The sequence below is a fragment of the Oxyura jamaicensis genome, chromosome 27 (genome assembly GCF_011077185.1).
Source record: "Oxyura jamaicensis isolate SHBP4307 breed ruddy duck chromosome 27, BPBGC_Ojam_1.0, whole genome shotgun sequence".
NCBI classification, from domain to species: domain Eukaryota; kingdom Metazoa; phylum Chordata; class Aves; order Anseriformes; family Anatidae; genus Oxyura; species Oxyura jamaicensis.
This window is the reverse complement of record NC_048919.1, coordinates 4,526,652-4,545,521: the sequence shown is the minus strand read 5'-3', so window position 1 is coordinate 4,545,521 and position 18,870 is coordinate 4,526,652. Positions and strand designations below refer to the sequence as shown.

The 18,870-nt window shown below is 68.5% G+C and overlaps 3 protein-coding genes across 5 annotated transcripts; 1 reads left to right on the top strand and 2 right to left on the bottom strand.

Moving 5' to 3' along the window:
* Nucleotides 1–863: 863 nt before the first annotated feature.
* LOC118178785 (collagen alpha-1(III) chain-like) lies at nt 864–7,341 on the bottom strand. Of its 3 annotated transcripts, XR_004756289.1 has the most exons (25): nt 7,040–7,341; nt 6,765–6,907; nt 6,413–6,484; nt 6,213–6,275; nt 6,074–6,130; nt 5,653–5,868; nt 5,110–5,472; nt 4,852–4,971; nt 4,719–4,772; nt 4,598–4,624; nt 4,216–4,317; nt 4,005–4,049; nt 3,823–3,903; nt 3,675–3,716; nt 3,556–3,583; nt 3,302–3,351; nt 3,067–3,201; nt 2,873–2,935; nt 2,713–2,781; nt 2,493–2,561; nt 2,058–2,252; nt 1,540–1,652; nt 1,153–1,382; nt 1,086–1,119; nt 864–1,047 (listed from the first exon to the last, which is right to left on the bottom strand). XR_004756289.1 is itself a non-coding variant. In XM_035347557.1 (24 exons), the coding sequence occupies exons 1-23, from the start codon at nt 7,215–7,217 to the stop codon at nt 1,172–1,174; spliced, it is 2,496 nt and encodes an 831-aa protein (XP_035203448.1). In that variant the 5' UTR covers nt 7,218–7,341; the 3' UTR covers nt 864–1,115; nt 1,149–1,171. The 3 variants fall into 3 exon arrangements, 2 of the variants coding, with proteins under 2 accessions (XP_035203448.1, XP_035203447.1); XM_035347557.1 differs by having other exon boundaries at nt 864–1,115; nt 1,149–1,382; XM_035347556.1 differs by having other exon boundaries at nt 864–1,119.
* Nucleotides 7,342–10,472: 3,131 nt separating this feature from the next.
* Nucleotides 10,473–17,009, top strand: IGFBP4 (insulin like growth factor binding protein 4). Its single transcript, XM_035347629.1, has 4 exons — nt 10,473–10,920; nt 15,898–16,052; nt 16,231–16,365; nt 16,609–17,009. The coding sequence occupies exons 1-4, from the start codon at nt 10,518–10,520 to the stop codon at nt 16,735–16,737; spliced, it is 822 nt and encodes a 273-aa protein (XP_035203520.1). The 5' UTR covers nt 10,473–10,517; the 3' UTR covers nt 16,738–17,009.
* Nucleotides 11,031–13,198, bottom strand: LOC118178816. The gene is made up of 2 exons (XM_035347620.1): nt 11,104–13,198; nt 11,031–11,073 (listed from the first exon to the last, which is right to left on the bottom strand). The coding sequence occupies exon 1, from the start codon at nt 12,067–12,069 to the stop codon at nt 11,119–11,121; it is 951 nt and encodes a 316-aa protein (XP_035203511.1). The 5' UTR covers nt 12,070–13,198; the 3' UTR covers nt 11,031–11,073; nt 11,104–11,118.
* Nucleotides 17,010–18,870: the final 1,861 nt, after the last annotated feature.

Genomic DNA, 18,870 nt, shown 5'->3' with positions numbered 1-18,870 from the left:
TCTCAGTGGGTGGGCACTGGGGGAACTGGGAACCAGTGGGCAGGGACTAGGGGAACTGGGATCCTGTGGGTGGGGACTGGGGGGGCTGTGAGTGGGGTCTGGAGGTAACTGGGAGCCAGTGAATGGGGATGGAGTAACTGGGAAGCAGTGGGTAGGGAGTGGGGAGTACTGGGAGCCGGTGGGTGGGGACTGGGAGCCAGTGGGCAGGGTCTGGGGTAACTGGGAACCAGTGAGTGGGGACTGGGGGGGACTGGGAACCAGTGAGCGGGGTCTCTGAGTAAATGGCACCCAGTGAGCGGGAACTGGGAACCAGTGGGCAGGGACTGGGGGCAACTGGGACCCAGTGGAACCCAGTGGGCAGGGCCTGGGGGGGGATCTTGGACCCAGTGAGCAGGGCGGGGGGCCAGGCTGGGGCTGAAGGGCCCCCCCTCCAACCCCCATTTTGTCAGGACAGCCTGCTGTATGGCCCTGTTGGTGACAGTCGATGGCAGCGCTGGTGGCTGCGAAGGAAAGCCGCGGGCTGTGACTTCATGGTCCTGGTGGTGTCCCCCCCCGTCCCCACACTGCTCCCCCTGGCCCCACAGTGTCCCCATGTCCCCACACTGCTCCCCCAGTCCCCACACTGCTCCCCCCGGCCCCACACTGCTCCCCCAGTCCCCACGGTGTCCCCATGCCCCCACACTGCTCCCCCGGTCCCCACACTGCTCCCCCTGTCCCCACACTGCTCCCCTGGTCCCCACACTGTCCCCATGTCCCCAGTCTGCTTCACCCCGTCCCCACGCTGCAGGCTCAGCACACCCGTCCCCAGCCCCTCACCGCCGTCCCAGTAACGACCCCCCCCAGTAACGGGAAGCTGGGCGTTGTCCAAAACACCAACTTCTCCACATCTTTATTTCTGGGGAAGACGCAGCATTAGCATCACTCGAGGTAATGGAGGTGGCCGAGCACAGCCTGGGGGCCAAGCACAGCCCGGGATGGGGACGACGATGTCCTCCCAGTGCTCCCAGTGCCCGGGATGAGGACGACGACATCCTCCCAGTGCTCCCAGTGCCTGGCATGGGGACGACGTCCTCCCACTCCTCACACAGCCCCGACGCTGCGGTTCTCTCCCCGGGGGATACCCGGGGCTGCGGCACCCCCCTGGTGCCGCGCTGCCACCACCGCGTGGCCGTCACCACATGTGGCGGTAGGGGAAGGCCACCTCCACGCACAGCACCACCAGCTCCTCGGAGCAGTTGTGCCGCTGCCCCGCCAGCAACTTGCCCTCGCCCAGCGGGGCCGCCAAGCCCTCCCCGGGGCCGGAGCTTCGCCATCCCTGGCAGTCCCGCTTGCGGGCTTGGCTGCCCCGGGCCGTGGATCCGTGCCATGCCAGCCTGCGGGGCCTGTGGGGGGGGGGGGACACAGAGGTGACAGGGGCACCCGGCGAGCCCTCCACCCTTTGCACCAGAGCCAGGGCTGGGGACACACGCCGCAGGTTTGTGGTGCTGCTGCGTGGGTCTGGGGGTGTCCTTACGGCGCCCACCCCGCCGCCGGACTCACCAGAGGGCATCGCTCAGGACGTTGCGGCCGTTGAAGCTGTAGATGGGGCCCCGGGGGGCCGCTCCGGCCGGGCCCTCAAAGAGGGAGCTCCAGGACCTGGCCAGCAGCTGGCCCTGAGGACACCGTTGGTGGCACTCAGCTGGGGACCGGGGTCTGGGGGGGGGCCCTCTTGGCTGCCCCAAGCCCCCCGTCCCCACTGCACGTTGGTGACAAATTGCTTTTGGTTCCTCTCAGCTTCCCAAAGACCCAAGTGCGGTGGTGCAGCAGCCCCAGCGTGGGATTGTCCCTTTGTCCCTGAGCCCACCCCCCCCGGACCCTCCCCAGAATCCTGCTGCCACCCCTGGTCGGGGCACGAGGTGTTCTCCCACCGCTTTGAACGTTTTTTTCCCCCCGTCTGACGAGTGACAGGAGGAAAACGCTCCACGAGCCCGTGCCCCCCCCAAGGGGGACGCCCTGACCGATGTCCCCTGCACCGCCGCAGGGTGGGGAGGGGGGGGGTGACCCGTGGGGACACCTGCCTTCAGGTTGACCACGGGGAGGGCCCTGTCCGTCCTCTTGACGATGGAGGCCAGGTCCTGCGTGGGGGCTGAGAGGAAAGCCCGGAAAGTGCCGTAGAGCCGAGCCTCCTGCGACTGCCGGTAGCACTGCAGGTCGGCGCCACGGATGCCGCTCATGTCCCCGGACAGGGGCACGTTCAGGGCCACCAGGCGGAGCTGGGGACACAGGGGGTGGCGGGGAGATGGGGGCACCGGGGGGACGGGACGGGGGCTCCGGGGGCTCGTCCCGTGGTCCCATTACCCCCCGGTGCACTGCAGCCCCCGGGTCTCTGCAGTCCCTGGGTCTCTGGTCCCAGGGAGGGTGCAGACCCACGGACACCGGGGGTCCCCAGGCACTGCTGTCACCCTGTCACCCCCCCTCATGGCCGAGCAGCCCCCCTGTGGGGCAGCGCTTACAGAAGGCATCCTGGGGGCGACGGTTGTGGGCAGGATCCTGGGCAGCCCCGGTCCCTCCTCCTTTGGGACCTGCAAGAACGGGACTCGGGGCAGCCTGGGGACACCGGCCCCGGTGCCAAGGGTGCAGCCCCCTCCCCATCCATTCCGGTGCCCCCCCTCCCGGGGGCTGCCTGTGCCATCTCCGTGGCACGTCCTTCCCCCTGTCACCGGCAGCGCTTACCAGCGAGTCTGTCTGGGCTCCCGCGGGGGGCTCCGTGTTGGGACCCCGTGTCTGTGCCCGCTTCGCCTCCTGGATTTAAGAAGGGGGGACAGTCCCAGGGGATTTGTGTCCCCCCCCCACCCCACGGCAAGCCGAGAAGAGCTCCAGCCCTGGTACTCACCTGGTACTGCGGCGTGGAGGCAGAGGGGTCGTCACCGGCAAAGAGCGACTCCGAGTCCTCCAGCTGCTCCATGAAAGGGACCGGTTATGGGGGAACCACCTCGCTCCTTCCCCGGGAGCCAAATCCATCCCGGAGCTGCCTGCCAGGGCTGGAACCTTCCCCCTTCCCTGCCCACCCCCCCCTGTGCACCCTACCAGGAGCCTGCTCCAGCCCCTGGGGGTGCGCAGGAAGGCGCTGCTCCCTTCTCGCACGTAGACCAGGCTCCCTTCGGGGACGGCGCTGCCCGACTTCAGCATCAGCTCCTTGGACCTGAAGACCCACGTCTGGCGCTGCGAAGGGACGGAGAGGTTCGCGGCCGAGCTGCCACCCGTGGGGCCGCCACGACCCCACGCCACGGGGGCTCAGCCACGGGCACAGCCCAGCACGCACCCGCAGGTCAGCACGGGGCTCCGGCGGCTCCGTCCGAGAGGCGTCAGCATCTGGAGAAGCCGGGGAGGATTTGGGGTCACAAAGCACCCCGGCACCACGGGGACACGGTGTCGGTGGGGCTGGGGATGCCGGGACAGCCCCGCAGCCCTGGGTGCGCCATGCGGGGAATGCACCCGGGGCAAGGACACGAGGCTTCCCGAAGGTGTTCCCCAGGGGGCTGGAGCCCACCCAAAACACCTCAAAAAGTCCTTTACCTGCTGCCCAGCCTGCGTCGGCCGCTGCCTGGGGGTGCGAACGGGGATGTTACTGCTGCCTGGGGACACGGCGGTGACAGTGCCCCGGGAGGGGACAGGGACAGCGATGCCACGCTTACCGGCTCCTTGCAGGGTGGTGGGGCGCGGACGGGGTACACCCTCTGGAAGCAAAGACGGGCTGAGGCGCAGGGAGCCCCCGGCTCCGGGCACGCTCACGTGCGTGGGAGCTGCAGCACGGCTGCGTGCGCTGCCCCTGCGGCGCCTTACGTTGAGGTAGAGGAGACCCGGGGCTCCTGGGGGGCCGGGTGGGCCAGGGGGGCCGGGGTTCCCAGGGGGACCTCGAGGACCCTGCGGTGACGAGCAGTGCGGAGATGGGATTGGGGTGTTTCGGTGCTGCCTTTTGGGGGGCAGCTGCAAGACACCCCCATCGCGCAGGCGGGGTCTCTCACGTGGGGGATGATTGCTCCATAAACCTCCGTCTCCTCTTTGCTGTGCTGTAAAAAAGAGAAAGATTGAGGCCGGACTCCATCTGCCCCCTCTCCATCCCAGCCACGAGCCCCGTGGGGCAGCCGGGGTGGTGTGGGTCGTGCCGACCACCCGGGCTCGGCCCCCCAGGGTTGGGTGGGGGTCCCCGTACCCCGTGAGCCCCCCAGGACTCACCGTTTGGTACCCACTGATGGGCACCCAGGAGCTGGACTGGCTGCCGGTGCCGGGGAAGGGGAGGTGGCCCGGTTTGCACCCGTGTTCGCCGTAGCAGCACCCCTGGGTGGGCAGAGAGAGGGGCAGGGTTAGAGCCTGCGTGGGGTGCAGGGGGCGTGCGTGGGTGTGGGTGGTGCATTTGAATATGACACGGGGCGGTGTGACTTGCTGCCCCTCCCGTGTCCCAGCCCAGTTTGGGGGCTCTGACCGGTCCCTCTGGCTGTGCCAGTGTGGGGAGGCTCTGCCCTGCCATGGGGGGGATGTAGGGCAGTGCTTGGGGCTCTTGGGGCATGAAGGAAGCTCCCCCCCCCAGCTCCCCCTTTGCAGCCCCCCAGGTACAAACCCGCTCTCCTGGGTCTCCCTTTTCACCCTGGAAGAAAGCAGAGCGGTCCCATGAGCTCTAGGGGCTATCCCAGCCCCTGAAGCCCCCCCCCAGACCCACACTGCCCGATTCCCCACCTCACCTTGGGGCCCGGCGGCCCGGCGGATCCGTGGTGCCCTGCGTGCCGCGACTCGCACTGGCAGGAGGGGATATTCTGGGGTGAGCGCTGGGCTCAGCACCACCCCGAGCACCCCCAGCCCTCAGGTCCTACTCACCCTGTAGTCCCCCGGTGGTCCTGGTGGCCCCATGGGACCGGGCATGCCCGGGGAGCCCGTCTCCCCGGTCCGACCGGGGCTCCCCGGCATGCCCGGCAGCCCATGCTCGCCCTTCTCGCCCTGCCGGGACACAGCACGTGGGGAGGTGGTGGAGGGGCTCACGGCACCCTGGACCCCGCAGTGGCAGGGTGTGGGGCTTGGGGCAGCCCCCTGCTCCGTCCCCGGGGTCCGTGGGTGGAAGCGGTGGGACCCCCTTACCTTTAATCCGGGGAATCCTGGCTCCCCTCGGAGCCCTGGTTTGCCAGGGAGCGCCGCGGGTCCTGGGGAGCCGGGGGGTCCCTCGTGACCGGGGACCCCGGGGGGGCCTTGTGGGCCTGGGAGTCCCGGTGCCCCCGGGGGTCCATCGGGCCCAGCTGAGCCTGGGGACCCCGGAGCTCCTTCGGCCCCTGGAAATCCTGGTGGTCCCACAGCCCCCGGAGGACCGGGGGGACCCGGCTGCCCCTCCCGCCCTGGGACCCCTGGGGAGCCTTCGTGTCCTGGGTAGCCGGGGGGGCCCGGTGGGCCGGGCAGCCCCGGGGGTCCTGGGGGTCCTGGGTTCCCCGCGGGGCTGGATGCTCCCAGCTGCTCGTTGGTTTGGAGGGAGAGAAGAGAGAGCAGGGGGCGGTGAATGTGTCACGTCCCCTGGTCCCCCTCCCTGGTGTCCTGTTCCTGAGGGTCCAACAGGGGACAGACCCCATGGCCAGTGCTGCCATCGCCCACCCCCGTGCCCCCCGCCCCAGCACCCCCTGCCCCAGCCCTCACCTCGTTCTCTGATCCCTTGGGGAGGGCAGCGGAGGCAGGAGGGCTCCTGGCTCCCCAAGCACCTGGTGGTCCCGGTGGCCCCGGTGGTCCCGGAGGACCAGGGGGGCCCCGGGGCCCCTGGTGACCTGGCTGCCCTGGGCTGCCCGTCTTCCCTCTCTCCCCAGAAAGCCCCGGCTGGCCTCTGTCTCCTGGGGACCCCCGGTCACCTTTCTCTCCCTGTCGGGAGAAAATTAAAGCCTGGATCCTGTGCCTCTGCCCCTTGCCACGGGGCAGCTGAACCATCCCATAATGCAGACCTTGAAGCGAGAATGCAAACCCGGAGCAGAAATGGTTCTGCACAGCCAGAGGAGCCGCAGGGTCTCTCCCAGCGGGTCCCCGAGCCCCCCCCTGCATCCCCCCAGGAGCCCCCCATGCCAGGTACCTTCGGGCCGGGAGGGCCGGGGCGCACGGGGCAGACGCAGCTGGAGCCGTTGTGAATCTGGAGGGGGGGTGCGAGCCGTGAGCTGGGGGGCTGGGGGAGCTGGGGAAGGGGCACGGGCACCCTGCACCCCCCCTCTCACCTGGAGAGCTGTGTCCATTTTGGGGGCCGGGGGCACCTGCGGGGGCAGTCCCTTCGCTGTGCTCTGTGCAGAGAGGGGGGACTGAGCGTGAGACCCCCGCAGCCCCATCCCCATCCAGCCCTGCCCACCCGGTGCCCGTCCCCAGCTGCTCCTCACAGCTCCCCCACCCCAGTTCAGGACCCCCCACCCCCCCCCCCCACCTTGATCTGCAGGAACTCCTCTTCCTCCGCGCTCCCCTCGAAGATCTGCGGGGCGGCCGTGGGGCGGTTGTGCTAGGGCAGACGGAGAGAGCTCAGCACGGGGACCTTGGGGGGGGGGGGGGGAACGACACCGGGGGTCCCGGCCCCTGCGAGCCGTGCTGGGGGGCACCGGGAGCTGCTGCAGCTGCTCTCCAAGGAGGCTGAGCAGGAGGCGCTGCCCTGCCCGGGCTGTTGCGGCTGTGCCCGGCCGGGTGCAGATAAGGGGAAGGACACGGAGAGGAGCTGGGGAGATCTGGAAGGGGCCTGGGGGGGATTCGGGGTGCTGCTCGGGGTGCCACCCGGGGACAGGCACCTGGGCTCGTGCACGCGATGGGGCATGGCCCGGGCCCTTGGCTGCGCCCCTGGAGGGGGGCTCCCGTCTCCTGGAGCCCGCCGGCAGCGGGGGTTTGCTCAGCAGCACCTTCCTGGTGGGCTCCACCTCGCCAACGTCTCCATCTGCGGGACCGAAGGGTGAGGGTGCTGGGCTGGACGGGCACCGGGGGGGCCACCGCTGTGCCCCCGAGCTGTCCCCTCCTCACCGGGGTGCGGGAGCCCGGGGGTGCCATGCCCCCACCCTGCCATACCTACCTTCCTCCCCGTCCAGGGTGGGCAGCGTGGGGGCCGTGGGGCTGGTGCCTGGCACCGGGGTGGTGTCCTCGGAGCCCAGGGGGTAAAACCACTGGGCAGTGCCGGGGGGCAGGCGCCCGGCCAGCACCCAGAGGATGCAGAGGGTGTGGAGGAGGTTCCGGGGGTCCCCGGACCCCATGCTGCTGCCTCAGGGTGCCAAGGACTGGGGGGCCTGGCTCATGCCCTTCGCCCACGCCGTCTGCTCCCGCGGCCCCGACGCGGCCCCCGCTGTTATCACGGCGGCCCCCGACACGCCCCCTCGCCCGCCCCGGCACCCGCACCCCACGGGCCGCATCCGGCACGGGGCTGAGCGCTCGCAGCTGAGCCACCGTGTGCCCCGGCCAGGGACGGGGGTGGGGGGGCAGGCAGAGGAACCCTAGGGAAGGGAGCCAGGGTGGAAGGAGCTGCTGACGCCAGGGAAGAGGGAGCCGGGGGAGGAGATGCTGCCTGGAAATGGGGAGTAAAAACCACTACGAGTGCGGGAAAGGGCTGGCTGGGAGCGGGGGGCACCGAATGCAGCAAGGAGCAGCTGGGTGCTGCAAGGGGTCTGGGTGCTCCAGGGGGTCTGGGTGCTCCAAGGGGTCTGGGTGCTCCAAGGGGTCTGGGTGCTCCAGGGGGTCTGGGTGCTCCAAGGGGTCTGGGTGCTCCAGGGGGTCTGGGTGCTCCAGGGGGTCTTCCCAGCCATGGGTGCCTGGCTCTAAGATGTGCTGAGCCATGGGGAAGGGGCTGTGAGAGCACAGAGAGCACGAGGGAGGCATCGGGGTCCGGCAGCGTGGGTGGCTGCAGCACCCCAACGTGGGTACGTGTGGTCCCCAGCCCCCTGCTCCACCAGGGCCACCCTGGGCTGGGGGGCTGCAACCCCTGAGCTCCCAGATCCCCGTCTGCCCCAGCACTGCTGGGACCTGCAGCCCCTCTGCAGGGCTGGGGTGGCTCCGGAGCTGTTGGGGCGTTGCAGGGAGGCAGCAGCCAGCTGGGCGCCCCCAGCCCCAGGAACCCCAAAGACCCAGAAATTGGGAGCCCAAAGAGCCCCTGACCTGGGAGCACGGGGGCTTCCCATCACCCATGGGCGAGTGGGGCTGCGCTGAGCATCTCGGGGTGGGGGCAGCGTGGCAGCGGGGTGCACCAGCCCCCTCGCAATCTCACAGGATGGTGCTGGGCTGGGGGGACGTGGAGGACCCGTGCCCAGCCAGAGCAGGGGGACAGCCCCCAGCCCCCGGGGCTGCACGGTGAGCATGTCCCCGTCCCCCGCCGGCGCTCTGCCTTGCTCCCTCCGGCCCCGCAGACACAACAGCCTCCCCGGCGGGCGCTCAGCGCTGCCAAGGCCTGATAAGGTGCCGCGGCCCCAGCGGGGACGGGCACCTGTTTGGGTTTGGCCCTGGCTTGGACACCGTGTCAAGGCTGGCGCCTCTGCCCCGTGTCACGGCCACACGTGGCTGTGCCAGGCAGGGCAGGGGGGGGGCTCGGGGGCAGCGCCGGGTGCCGATGCTCTGCAGGGTCCCCGCTTTGGCTGGGAGGGGAGAAGGGGGGCGGGGGGGGGGAGTGTGAGGGGGCACGGCCCCTGCCCGCATCCTGCCCGCAGCAGCCCCAGCCCCCGGGCTCAGCACTTCTGCACGGGGCAGAGAAGATGCTCCTGCTCGTGGCCAGCGGGGTGTTGCTGGCACCGAAGACCCAAAATTTGGGTGTGCTCAGCCGTGAGATGAGCGTGGGGTTCTCAGCGTTACGGGCTGGCTCTGCTCCTCTGGCGGGGGCTGCGATGGGCTCAGTCCTTCCCGAGCGTGCCCAGGCTGCGGGCACGCAGGAGGTGGCTTTTGTCCCCTTGCTGCTCCCCACCTTCCTCCCCGCTGTCCCCTTCCTGAGGGCAAATGAGACCGATTGCACCGACGGCGTGCGCAGGGTCCTGAGCCTGCTGCTGCCCCTCTGAGCTACACCAAAGTGGCACAAGGAGGGCCGGGGGGGGGGGGGCATGGGGCCGCATTACGCCCCTCACGCCTCCTGCTGATGCCTGCAGCAGCCCGGCTCAGCCCTGCGGTGAAGCCGCAGCTGATGTCCAAATGCTTAATGACCGTTAATTGCCTCAAAGGTGGCGCGGAGCAGTCCCAAACCCTGCTCAGGCTGGGTGTCAGGGAAAGGTTCTGCACCCAGGGGTGGCCGGGCACAGGGACGGGCTCCCCAGGGACACCGAGCCTGCAGGGGTTCAAGGAACATTCCTACAACGCTCTCGGATGTAGGGTCTGATTTGGGGGGCGGCCCTGTGCAGGGCCAGGAGCTGGACCCAGTGACCCCTGAGGGTCCCTTCCCACTCGGGAACATCCCGTGGCTCTCCAAGCCCACGTCCCAGGCTGCTGCTGCCCATGGTACGAGGTGCCACCGCTCCGCCGTGCAGCCCACCGCAGGGCTCCGGGGCTGCAGGGTGGGGTGGGGGGAGAGTCTTGGGGGGCCGGGGCAGGGGCAGAGCAAACCCCCGGGGGCTCGGCCCCTTCCCTCCGGGCACAATCCTCATCCTCGGGGCTCCCCGCCCGTTTTCCTCCCTTTTCTCCGCTAGGTGCCGGCACCTTGCAACTTATCGGCCCCGGCGTGGTGCCTGCGCGGGGATCGGGCCCCTGGGAGGTGTGGGGGGGTGCAGGGGGGTGGGGGAGCAGGGGGGGCTGTGGGGCGCTGGGGAGCCGGGGCAGCCTGCGGGCATCCCGGGGCTCTGCCGGCCGCCCTGGGGTCTCTGCGCTTGGGGCTGGGATGGTCCCAGCCTGGGGGCCGTGGGGTGTGGGGCAGGGCTCGCCCCACACTGGGACCTTGGCTCCGGACACAGTCCCCTGTGGTGCAGCTGCTGCCCTGCCTGATGCCCCCATCCCATCCCATCCCGTCCCATCCCATCCCATCCCGTCCCGTCCCGTCCCGTCCCGTCCCGTCCCGTCCCGTCCCTTCCTTGTCCCTGTCCCTGTCCCTGTTCCTGTCCCTGTTCCTGTCCCTGTCCCTGTCCCTGTCCCTATTCCCACCCCTATCCCCATCCCACCCCTATCCCACCCCACCCTATCCCATTCCCCCCCGCCCCCCCCCAGCCGCTCAGCCCCCAGCAGCGCACACCCCCGGGGACAGCAATGACGAAGCCCCCCGGGGGCAGATCAGAGCGGGGGGCTTCCAGCGGGGACCCGCGGGGGCCGGTACCGACCCGGAGCGGGGGGGAGGGGGGTGCGCTCTCCCGGTCCCGGCGCTGCCCCCTCCGGCAGCCGCAGCTCCGAACCCACCGGGTCCCCAACGCGGCACCGGCGGCGCGCGGCGGCTCTGCCCGGGGGAGGGGGGGGGGGGGACGGGGACGGGGCCAGCGGGGGCGGCCCCGCCGGTGGCCCCGGTGCCGGCGGGAGGTGTGGCCACGGGGCGGCATAAAGCCCCCGCCGCCTGCCCCCCGCGCCCGCCGCCAGCCCGAGCGCTGCAGCGCGGGGCCGCCATGCGCGGGGGCGCGGCGCGGCTGCTGCCGGCGGTGCTGGTGCTGGTCCCGGTGCTGGCGGCGGTGCTGGCGGCGGGGGCGGCTCCGGGAACGGCTCCGGTGCAAGGGCAAGGCGGGGAGGAGGCGATCCAGTGCCCGCCGTGCTCGGAGGAGCGGTTGGCTCGGTGCAAAGCTCCGCAGGGCTGCGCCGAGCTGGTGCGGGAGCCGGGCTGCGGGTGCTGCGCCACCTGCGCGCTCGGCCGCGGCACGGCGTGCGGGGTGTACACGGCGCGCTGCGGGGCAGGGCTGCGCTGCTACCCCCCCCGCGGCGTACCCCGGCCCCTGCACACCCTCATGCACGGTCAGGGCGTCTGCACCGACCTGGCCGACGTCGAAGCCATCCAGGAGAGCCTCCAGCCGCCAGGTAAGGCCCTGGGGGATGCGCGAATTGGGTTGGGGGGGGGGGTGGTCTCTGGCAGCGCAGCGGTGGCCCCCATGCTGCCGCCCGGGGGGGGAGGGTTGGAAGGGGCTGAGTGGGGGGATTTTGGGGATGGGGAAGCCCAAGGAGGTTTGTCCCGATCGGTGTCCCGTGCGCTGGGCAGCACGGGATCTCACGGCTGGGTCACATCCGTGCCATCGTCACCCACAGTGCCATGGCCACGGCCGGTGACACCGTGCAGCCCCCGGGCTGGGCAGGGACCGGCTGCACGCAGTGCTGTGGGGCACCGTGCTTGGGGTCCTGCTGCTGGGGGAGCTCCCGTTGTGCGGTGACCCCTGAGCTCTCCCTTCCCCGGGATGCTGCCGGCACGGCTGGGAGGAAACAGGAAAGAGGCCGCGGGGCACCTGCTTCCCTCGCAAACAGGTCGGCGTGTCCTGCGCAGGGGCTCCGTGTCCTTCCTCCTCCACCCCACGGCCGGGCAGGGCAGTGCCAAGCCAGGGGACCCCAAGGGCTGCTGCCCCGTTGCCTGCAGGCTCTGCTTGTCCACCCCACTGCCCTGTCATCGGGGTGAGTTGTGACCCTCTGCCTCCTCCGTGGTGCTCGGGCAGGGTCTGGGGGTCGTGGGCAGCGCCCCGGTGCTGCTCGTGTGGTTTGGCAGAGCGAACGGATCTGCTCCTGGGGGCTGACATCTGGCCCATTTGGGGCTCGGGATGCCCACGCTGCTCCTTCCCCATCCTGCAGGCTGTGATTGGGACCACATCCCCTGGACTGGGGGGGGGGCAGCACCCACCACGGGACAGCCCGCAAGGTGCTCTGTCCCCATGTGCCCACGCAGGTCACCCGGGGCTCCCCGGTGTGGCTGCTCCAGCTCCCTGCTGCGGTGCTGCCAGCCACAAGGGCCGGATCCCAGCCCCTCTCCCCTCCATACCAGTGACAAAGCCCTTTGCAGAGGGCCCCCCTGGCTGCCCCGGGGTTAGGATTTGGCCATGAGCACCCGGCACGGGGTCTGCTGTGGGACCCCTTGCCCTGCCTGCTTGTCCTCATCCCACATCCTGCAGGAGCTGTCTGGGCTCCCTGGCCGGGGGCTGCTGCCAAGGCCTGTTGGTTTTGGCTTTGCCCCGTGTAACGCAGCATTTTTTCCCAGAGCCTTTAGGAAACAGGCTTGCAGTATTTTCCCTTTCTTCCTGTGCTGTTCTGGCCGCGCTGGGGACGGGTGGGTGGCCGTGGGAGCCGGGCTCTCCCAACGGGCACCTCGCCGGCGGCGTTGCAGGTGGCAGGACGGGGCAGCGGGCAGCAGCAAAGCCCCTTTCCCCGGGGGCGTCCTGGTGGGAAGGTCCTGGTGGGACGGCGGAGCCACAGGTCCCAGTCCCAGCAGGAGCAGCAGGGTTGGAGGCTGCAGCTCCATCGCTCCCCGGGACATGAGCAGCGGCACAGCCCTGCCCGTGTGCCGTGGCGTGGCCGGTGCATCCGGTGGGTCCCCTCTGGTTAAGCAGAATTAAATGCCTCTTTAGGTGCAGGAGCCACAGGGAGCAAGTGCTCCCTGGTGCCTGCGTGGGTGCTGAGCCTGCAGGGGGTGTGGGCCATGATTTGGGGGCGTGGGGCTGCTCCTGTGAATGCTTTTGGGGTGCTGAGCCGGGGGTGCTGCATTCCAGGCTTTAGGTCCCATGGGGACTGGGCTGGGATCAGCTCTCAGAGGGGCTCCTTGCTCCATCGCCTCTCCTGGGACCAGCAGCACCTGCAGGGCCGGAGGCTTTTGGGGAAGAGAGAGCAGGCGGCTGCTCTCCTGTCCCACAACCCTCTCCCATGGGTTTGGGGACCTGTGCAAGACCCTGGTACCTGCAGCCATCCCCCAGCTCCGGGCTTGCCCACAGGACGTCCCGCTGAGAGCCGTGCTCCTGGAGGTGGCAGCCACAGGTTTTTGCTGCAGAGCGAGGTCCCGGTCTCAGGGGGATCTGCCTGTCCTGTCCTGTCCTGTCCAGCCCCGTTGGGACCAGGCTGGCTCATGGCACGGGCTTGGCCCCATTGCGTGTCCCCTCCTGGGGCTGTCGGTGCCGCTGCTTCGGGGAGGTGAGGGTGGCTGGACCTGTGGGTGGCATCCAGGAAGAGGCGAGGACATTCTCCCCAGCACGCATTAGGAGTGATTTAATGCTGGGTAAATAATTATGTCTGGGGAAAAAGTGACCTAGGAAAAGCGTCTGGGAAGCTGCGAGCATCCCGGTGCTTGCTGCAGCAGTGGGTGGGACGGATCCTGCTCCCTTCCCCATGAGGGGTGCATGGGGGGACAGCAAGCAGGTGGGGCTGGGGGAGGCACGCACGGCCCTGGCCATGGCTCCCCAGGCTCCCCGCGCTCCTCTGGGGCCAGCGCTCGGCAGGATGAGTGCACGCTTCCCCGCGCCGGTGGCTGCCAAGTGGAGAGCCCCGGCAGCCAAGAGAGCCGGCGCTGCGACACGGCCAGGACCACCCATGGGCCATGCTTGGGGTGCTGGACGGGGAGGTGGAGGGTGCTGGGCCTCGCCACAGCTGTCACCTTGGACATGTCCCCTGCCAGCCCAGGGGACGTGTGAGGACCTTTGTGCCTGCACCGGGGGGAGCTGGGGGGGAGCAGCCCCGGGCTGTGCAGCGGGGACGGGGCAGGAGGGATGAGGCCTTGCCCTCTGGGTGCTCCTGCATCTGCTGCTGGTGCTGGGCAGGATGAGGCCAGCTGGGACCACCTGGACGCATGCCGGGGGTCCCTGACTCTTGGCCCTGTCCCACAGACGCTGGCTCTGAGGCTTCGCTCGCCGCCTCTGCGCTCCCCTCCCGCGTTGCGCCCAGCGTCCGTCACCGCTCGCTCAGGGGCTCAGCGCCGTGAGTCACGAGCTCGGCACGTGACCGACCTCGTTAATAGCTCCCGCTAATTGAAGGCAACACTCAGTGACTCGCTTGTGTCTCCTCCTGTCCTGGGGCCAGGAGGAAAATGTTGTCCTCGAGAGATGGGGCGAGGGCAATGCTCAGTGCTCAAGTCCTTCCCAAACCCAGCCAAGGCCCCGGCCAAGCTCGCAGCCCGCTCTCCTGCCCTCTCCATGGCTCTGAGACCGTGCCCAGCAGCACCCAAGGGTGCTGGTGACCAGTGTGTGGGCTGCCCTGCAGCCACAGCCCGGGCTGCTGGGGGATTGGGGGGGCAGGCTCCAAGGAGGCTGCTTTTTCCAGGGCTTTGTGCTCGACTTGAAGGAGTTTTCCCATCCAGCTCGGTGCAGGAGCCCTGCCAAGCGCCAGGAAAGCGAGAGGCTCCTTGGGCTGCTGCATGCCGGGGGGGAAGCTCCCCCCTGAACCGTGGCCATCCCTGCGGCAGGGAGGGGTCCTGGGTCGGGGGCCGCGGGTGGGGACCGAGCTCCGAGCCCATCCCCGCGCCGGGTGCCGGCTGAGAGCCGCCTCGCTGCCCAGAGGCACCACGCGTTCCACGGGACCTTATGAAAATGTTATTGGCATCTGGTTTTATTTAAGCCGAGAGATTTGACACTGACGGCGGCTGGCGGGGAGGAGGGGAGCTGGGCTGGGCTGGGCGAGGGGTTCCCAGCACTGAGCCAGGTCCCGGTGCGGAGCGGGAAGCATCCGAGCCCGGCGGTGCCTCCCGGTGCCGTGCCCTTCCCCGCCAGCTGCGTGATACAGGAGCAGCACTGGGACTTTGGCACGGTGGCCTCGGTGGGGCCAGGCATCCCCAAAATGCTGCGGGAGGAGGCAGTTGGGAAGGAGCATCCCCCACCGAGCCCCCCGAGCCTGTGGCATTGCGACACGGAGCCACCGGGGCTGGCACCGCGCTGGCACCGCTCCGCGCGGGGGTCCTGGAGCCGCGCCGCAGCGGGGTGTTGAGTTTGTGTTTCAAATGTCAAGGGCATGAGCCACTTCCTGGAAAAAAAGGACAGATTAGACAAAAAGCAAATAACACGAAGAGCGGAGAAGGGTTTGTCATCCGGGCTTCACTGGCTGTGAACTTTAACCAGGCCACCGGGAGCCACGAACCTTCGCAGGTTTGCAGCCCCTGGATGCGTTCGCCCACGTTGCGCCGTGACCCAACCTCATTGGGAAGCTGCGGTATCGCTCAGCGGGGACAAAGTATTGATCAGTGGGGATAAAACCGGGCAGGGCGTCCTCTCCTCGCTCCTCCTGAAGCCCGAGCTGGTTGGGACCGAGAGCTCCTCGGGCTGTGCCCGGCGCGGCGCTCCCCACCGAGCTCCGTGCGCCCCCGCTGCGCCGTCCTTTTCCAGCAGGCACCGAGAACGCGATGTGGGACCCCCCGTGCAAGGGGAAAAGTGGTGCAAACACAGAGCGTTACCGGGCCTGGGAGCGGGGGAACCTGCAGCTTTTTAAAGAGCAGCCGCAACCGAGCAGCGCGGGTCTCATGACGCTCCCCTCCCAGCTGCCAACATCTGGGATTGTCGTTTGGCTCCGCTCGTGGTGCAGGCGAGGATGCCAAGCGCCGCCTTTCCGAGCTGGCCAGCGGGAGGTGAACTGTCTTATTCCTGGAATTTTTGCTTTCATGTCCCAGCAAGGCGGGGGGGCTGGGGCCGTGCGCCCCAGGCAGAGCACGGCCGGGTGCTGCCTCCAGCCTGGTGGGTGCTCAGCGCCGGCCGGGCTGCGGCCCTGTTCCTGCTACCACTTTTTGGAGGCAGCTTTTGGGGGGCACGGGGTCTCGCCGGTGCTCTTGTGCATCCCGGGGTCACCTTCTTGTCCCCAGCATGGGGCTGGCAAGGGCTGTGCCCTTGTGCCGTGCAGCTCTGCCTGGCACCGCCGCGGTGTGGATTTGCAACCCTACAATAACAGCCCCGTGGAAACAAGCCCATGAACGGGGCATAAACATTCCCAAGAGCCTTTCCCTGTGCAGCGTGGGTTGGGACCCAGGGCTGGGGGTGATGTGAGCCATCCGAGTGCTGCGCCCGGGGCTGCCCGGCGGTGCTGAGCCCCGCGCGGTCTGTGTCCTTGCAGAGAAGGAGGAGATCGACCACCCCAACAACAGCTTCAGCCCCTGCAGCATCCACGACCGCAAATGCCTGCAGAAGCAGCAGGCGAAGCGGGTCAACAACGGCAACAAGATGCGCAACAGCGGGAGCCCGTACCACCGCGAGGAGACGAGGCCCATAGTGAGCGCGGGGCGGGGGGCGCAGGGTGGGCACCGGGTGCCCTGAGCCATGTGCTGGTACCTGAAGCACGAGGGAGGCTCGAAGGCAGTGCTTATGGGGCGGCCCCAGGGCAGTGGGGTGGTTGGGGGGGGGGGACGCACAGCAGCCCCGCTCCGGGCTCAGCCCCGGTTTCTTACAGGCGCAGGGCTCGTGCCAGAGCGAGCTGCACCGGGCACTGGAGAGGCTGGCGGCCTCGCAGACGCGGACGCACGAGGACCTGTACGTCATCCCCATCCCCAACTGCGACCGCAACGGCAACTTCCACCCCAAGCAGGTAGGCAGGGGTGGGGGGGGTGCTCTGCAGAGCCAGGAGAGATGGGTGGGTGCCGGGGTTTCAATGGAAGCTACCCTTGGGGTGCTGCAGGGCTCTTTGCAAAAGCCCCCAGGGTGGGACACGGGTGCCAAGGCCACCACGAGGGCTCCTGGTTTGCCACGTCCAGCTCCGACCAGGGAGCCCACGGGGATGGGGACACGCGGGGCCAGGCTGGGCGCCCCTCACCGAAGGTGTCCCCTCTAGTGTCACCCGGCGCTGGACGGGCAGCGGGGCAAGTGCTGGTGCGTGGACCGCAAGACGGGGGTGAAGCTGCCGGGCTTCCTGGAGCTGAAGGGGGACTTGGACTGTCACCAGCCGGCGGACAGCATGTGAGCGTCACCGCGGCTGCCCCGCTTCGCGCCGCGGCCGGGACGCCCGCCGGGGCTGCGTAGGACTGGAGGAGAAAGGACACGGCCGTCAAGCAGCTCCTGGGGCTGGGGGACCCCCACACGCGCCCCCTCCATCCCCGCTGTGCTCTGCGCCACGAGCTGCCCATGGCACGGGGCACGGCGCCGCGACGTGCGCCATGGCCACTGCCCGCCACCCCACGGGGGGGTCCCCGGCACATGCTGGTGGCATCCACGTCCTGCACGGACACTTGGCGTGGACTGACGCTGCCAGGATGGCAGCGGGGCTGGTTCCAGGCTGCTTCGGTGGAGGTGCGTGAAAGAGAGCACCCAAAACGCGCTGCTGCACCCCTCGCTGCTGCCCGGCGGCTGCGACCATGCGAGCATCTCGGGGGGTGCACGGCAGCCCCCCCGCCGCAGTGCCTTCCCTCCACACCAGACCCGAGTGTGGCAGGACAAGAAGTGCCTCAACCCCCCCCCAAGCCGTGCGGGCAGGGACAGGAGGGAGCCTGTGCCACCTGGGGGGGCCCAAAGGAGCGCCCCGCTATCGCCCTGTCCTGGCTCCACCGCACCCAACGCGCGTGCGTGGGGATGGGGATCGCAGCCACAGAGAGCAATAAGAGACCTTCACCAGGGATGGGGCACCAGCGACGTCAGCTCTTCCTGATGCAGCTCCAAAGCCCCGTAGCCCGTGGGTCCCACCGACCCCATAGCCCGTGGGTCCCACCGACCCCATAGCCCATCCCTGCCCCACTCCTGCGCGCAGGGACAGCACTGGTGGCCGCAGCGTTTTTTCCTCTCGTCCTCTCCTTCCCTCCTGCCCTGTTCCCAGGGTCGGAGGGCGAAGGGGTCAGGCAGCCGTGGGCGTGCAACGCATCCCCTGCGGGCACTGGGGCCCAGGGGGGGGAGGTGGGAGATGAGGGACGGCCAGGAAACGCCTCCTCACCAGGAAGGGCTCCTCTGGGGTCTTTGTTCTCCCCCAAAGAGTTTTAATATTTAAGATCCAACGTTGGTGGGATTTGTCGAACCGGCCCCTTGGGGTGAAATCCTTCATCTCTCCAAACGGGACCCCTCCAGGGAGAGGTTTTGTCTTCTCGCCTTCCAGCTTGGCCACCGCGACAAAACCCGGATGAGGTTTTGAAACGTTTCGGTGCCACGAGATCCGCGGCTTTTGCCAGCACAGAACTTTCAGCTGAAAAATTTTCACCATTTTTGTAGCATTTTTTTTTTTTTTTTTAATTATTATTATTCGGGAGCTCTTCTGCAGGAGCCGGTTGGGTTGGAAACTTTTCCTCTAAATGTCCTTTTAGGTAAGAAAACGCCGTGTGGGTTGCAATGGAAAGCTCGCCAAAGGCGGGGGGTGGGGGTGGGGGGGGGGCTTCTGCAGCTCCCCGCTCCGAGGCGCTGCCCAAATCGGAGCGAAATTGGGCACAGGGCTCCAGCATTTTATATCGTCTCTCCTGTAGTTTAAGGCTGTATTTACACGTGATCATATACCAGCGTAAGGCTACCTAACCCTGTCGTCTTTTTTCCACGCCGATGTGATTTATTTTTTATTTTTTTGTCATTTCCTCTTCGGACGAGCCCATCCCTTCAGACTCCTGTGTGTAGCACCGTCCCTCTGTTACAGTAAACTTGAAGCTTTGTATTGTTAAAGGGAGAGAAAAAAAAAAAAGGAAAGGTAATTGCTGTATTTTATTTCCCGTGTTATTTAACGTGCTTCTACCACGTGTGCTGGGGCTTTGCAGGGGCTGCTTTGGGGGCAGCTGGAGGAACCTGGGGTCTTTCTCCCGGTGCCTTGAGAATGGAAAAATCTCCTGAGCAGGGAGCTCTGGCTTTGTCCGTGCCGGGACGGGGCTGCGGGAGCAGAGCTAGCACCCAGGGGACACTTGTGGTGGCTGCAGCCACCAGCCCCAGCGCTGGCCTCGCTCAGCCAGGGGGACACGGGAGCATGCAGGGCCCTGCGTGGTCAGCACCCCCCCAAAACCCAGGACCCCACGAGCCCCCGGCGGCGTTGAGCAGGGACAGGGTGGGAAACAAACAGCTCTGCGCAAAGCACCCGGTGGCACCACGCGCGACGTGACGAGCGTCACCCCACGGAGCAGCGGCCGTGCCTTGA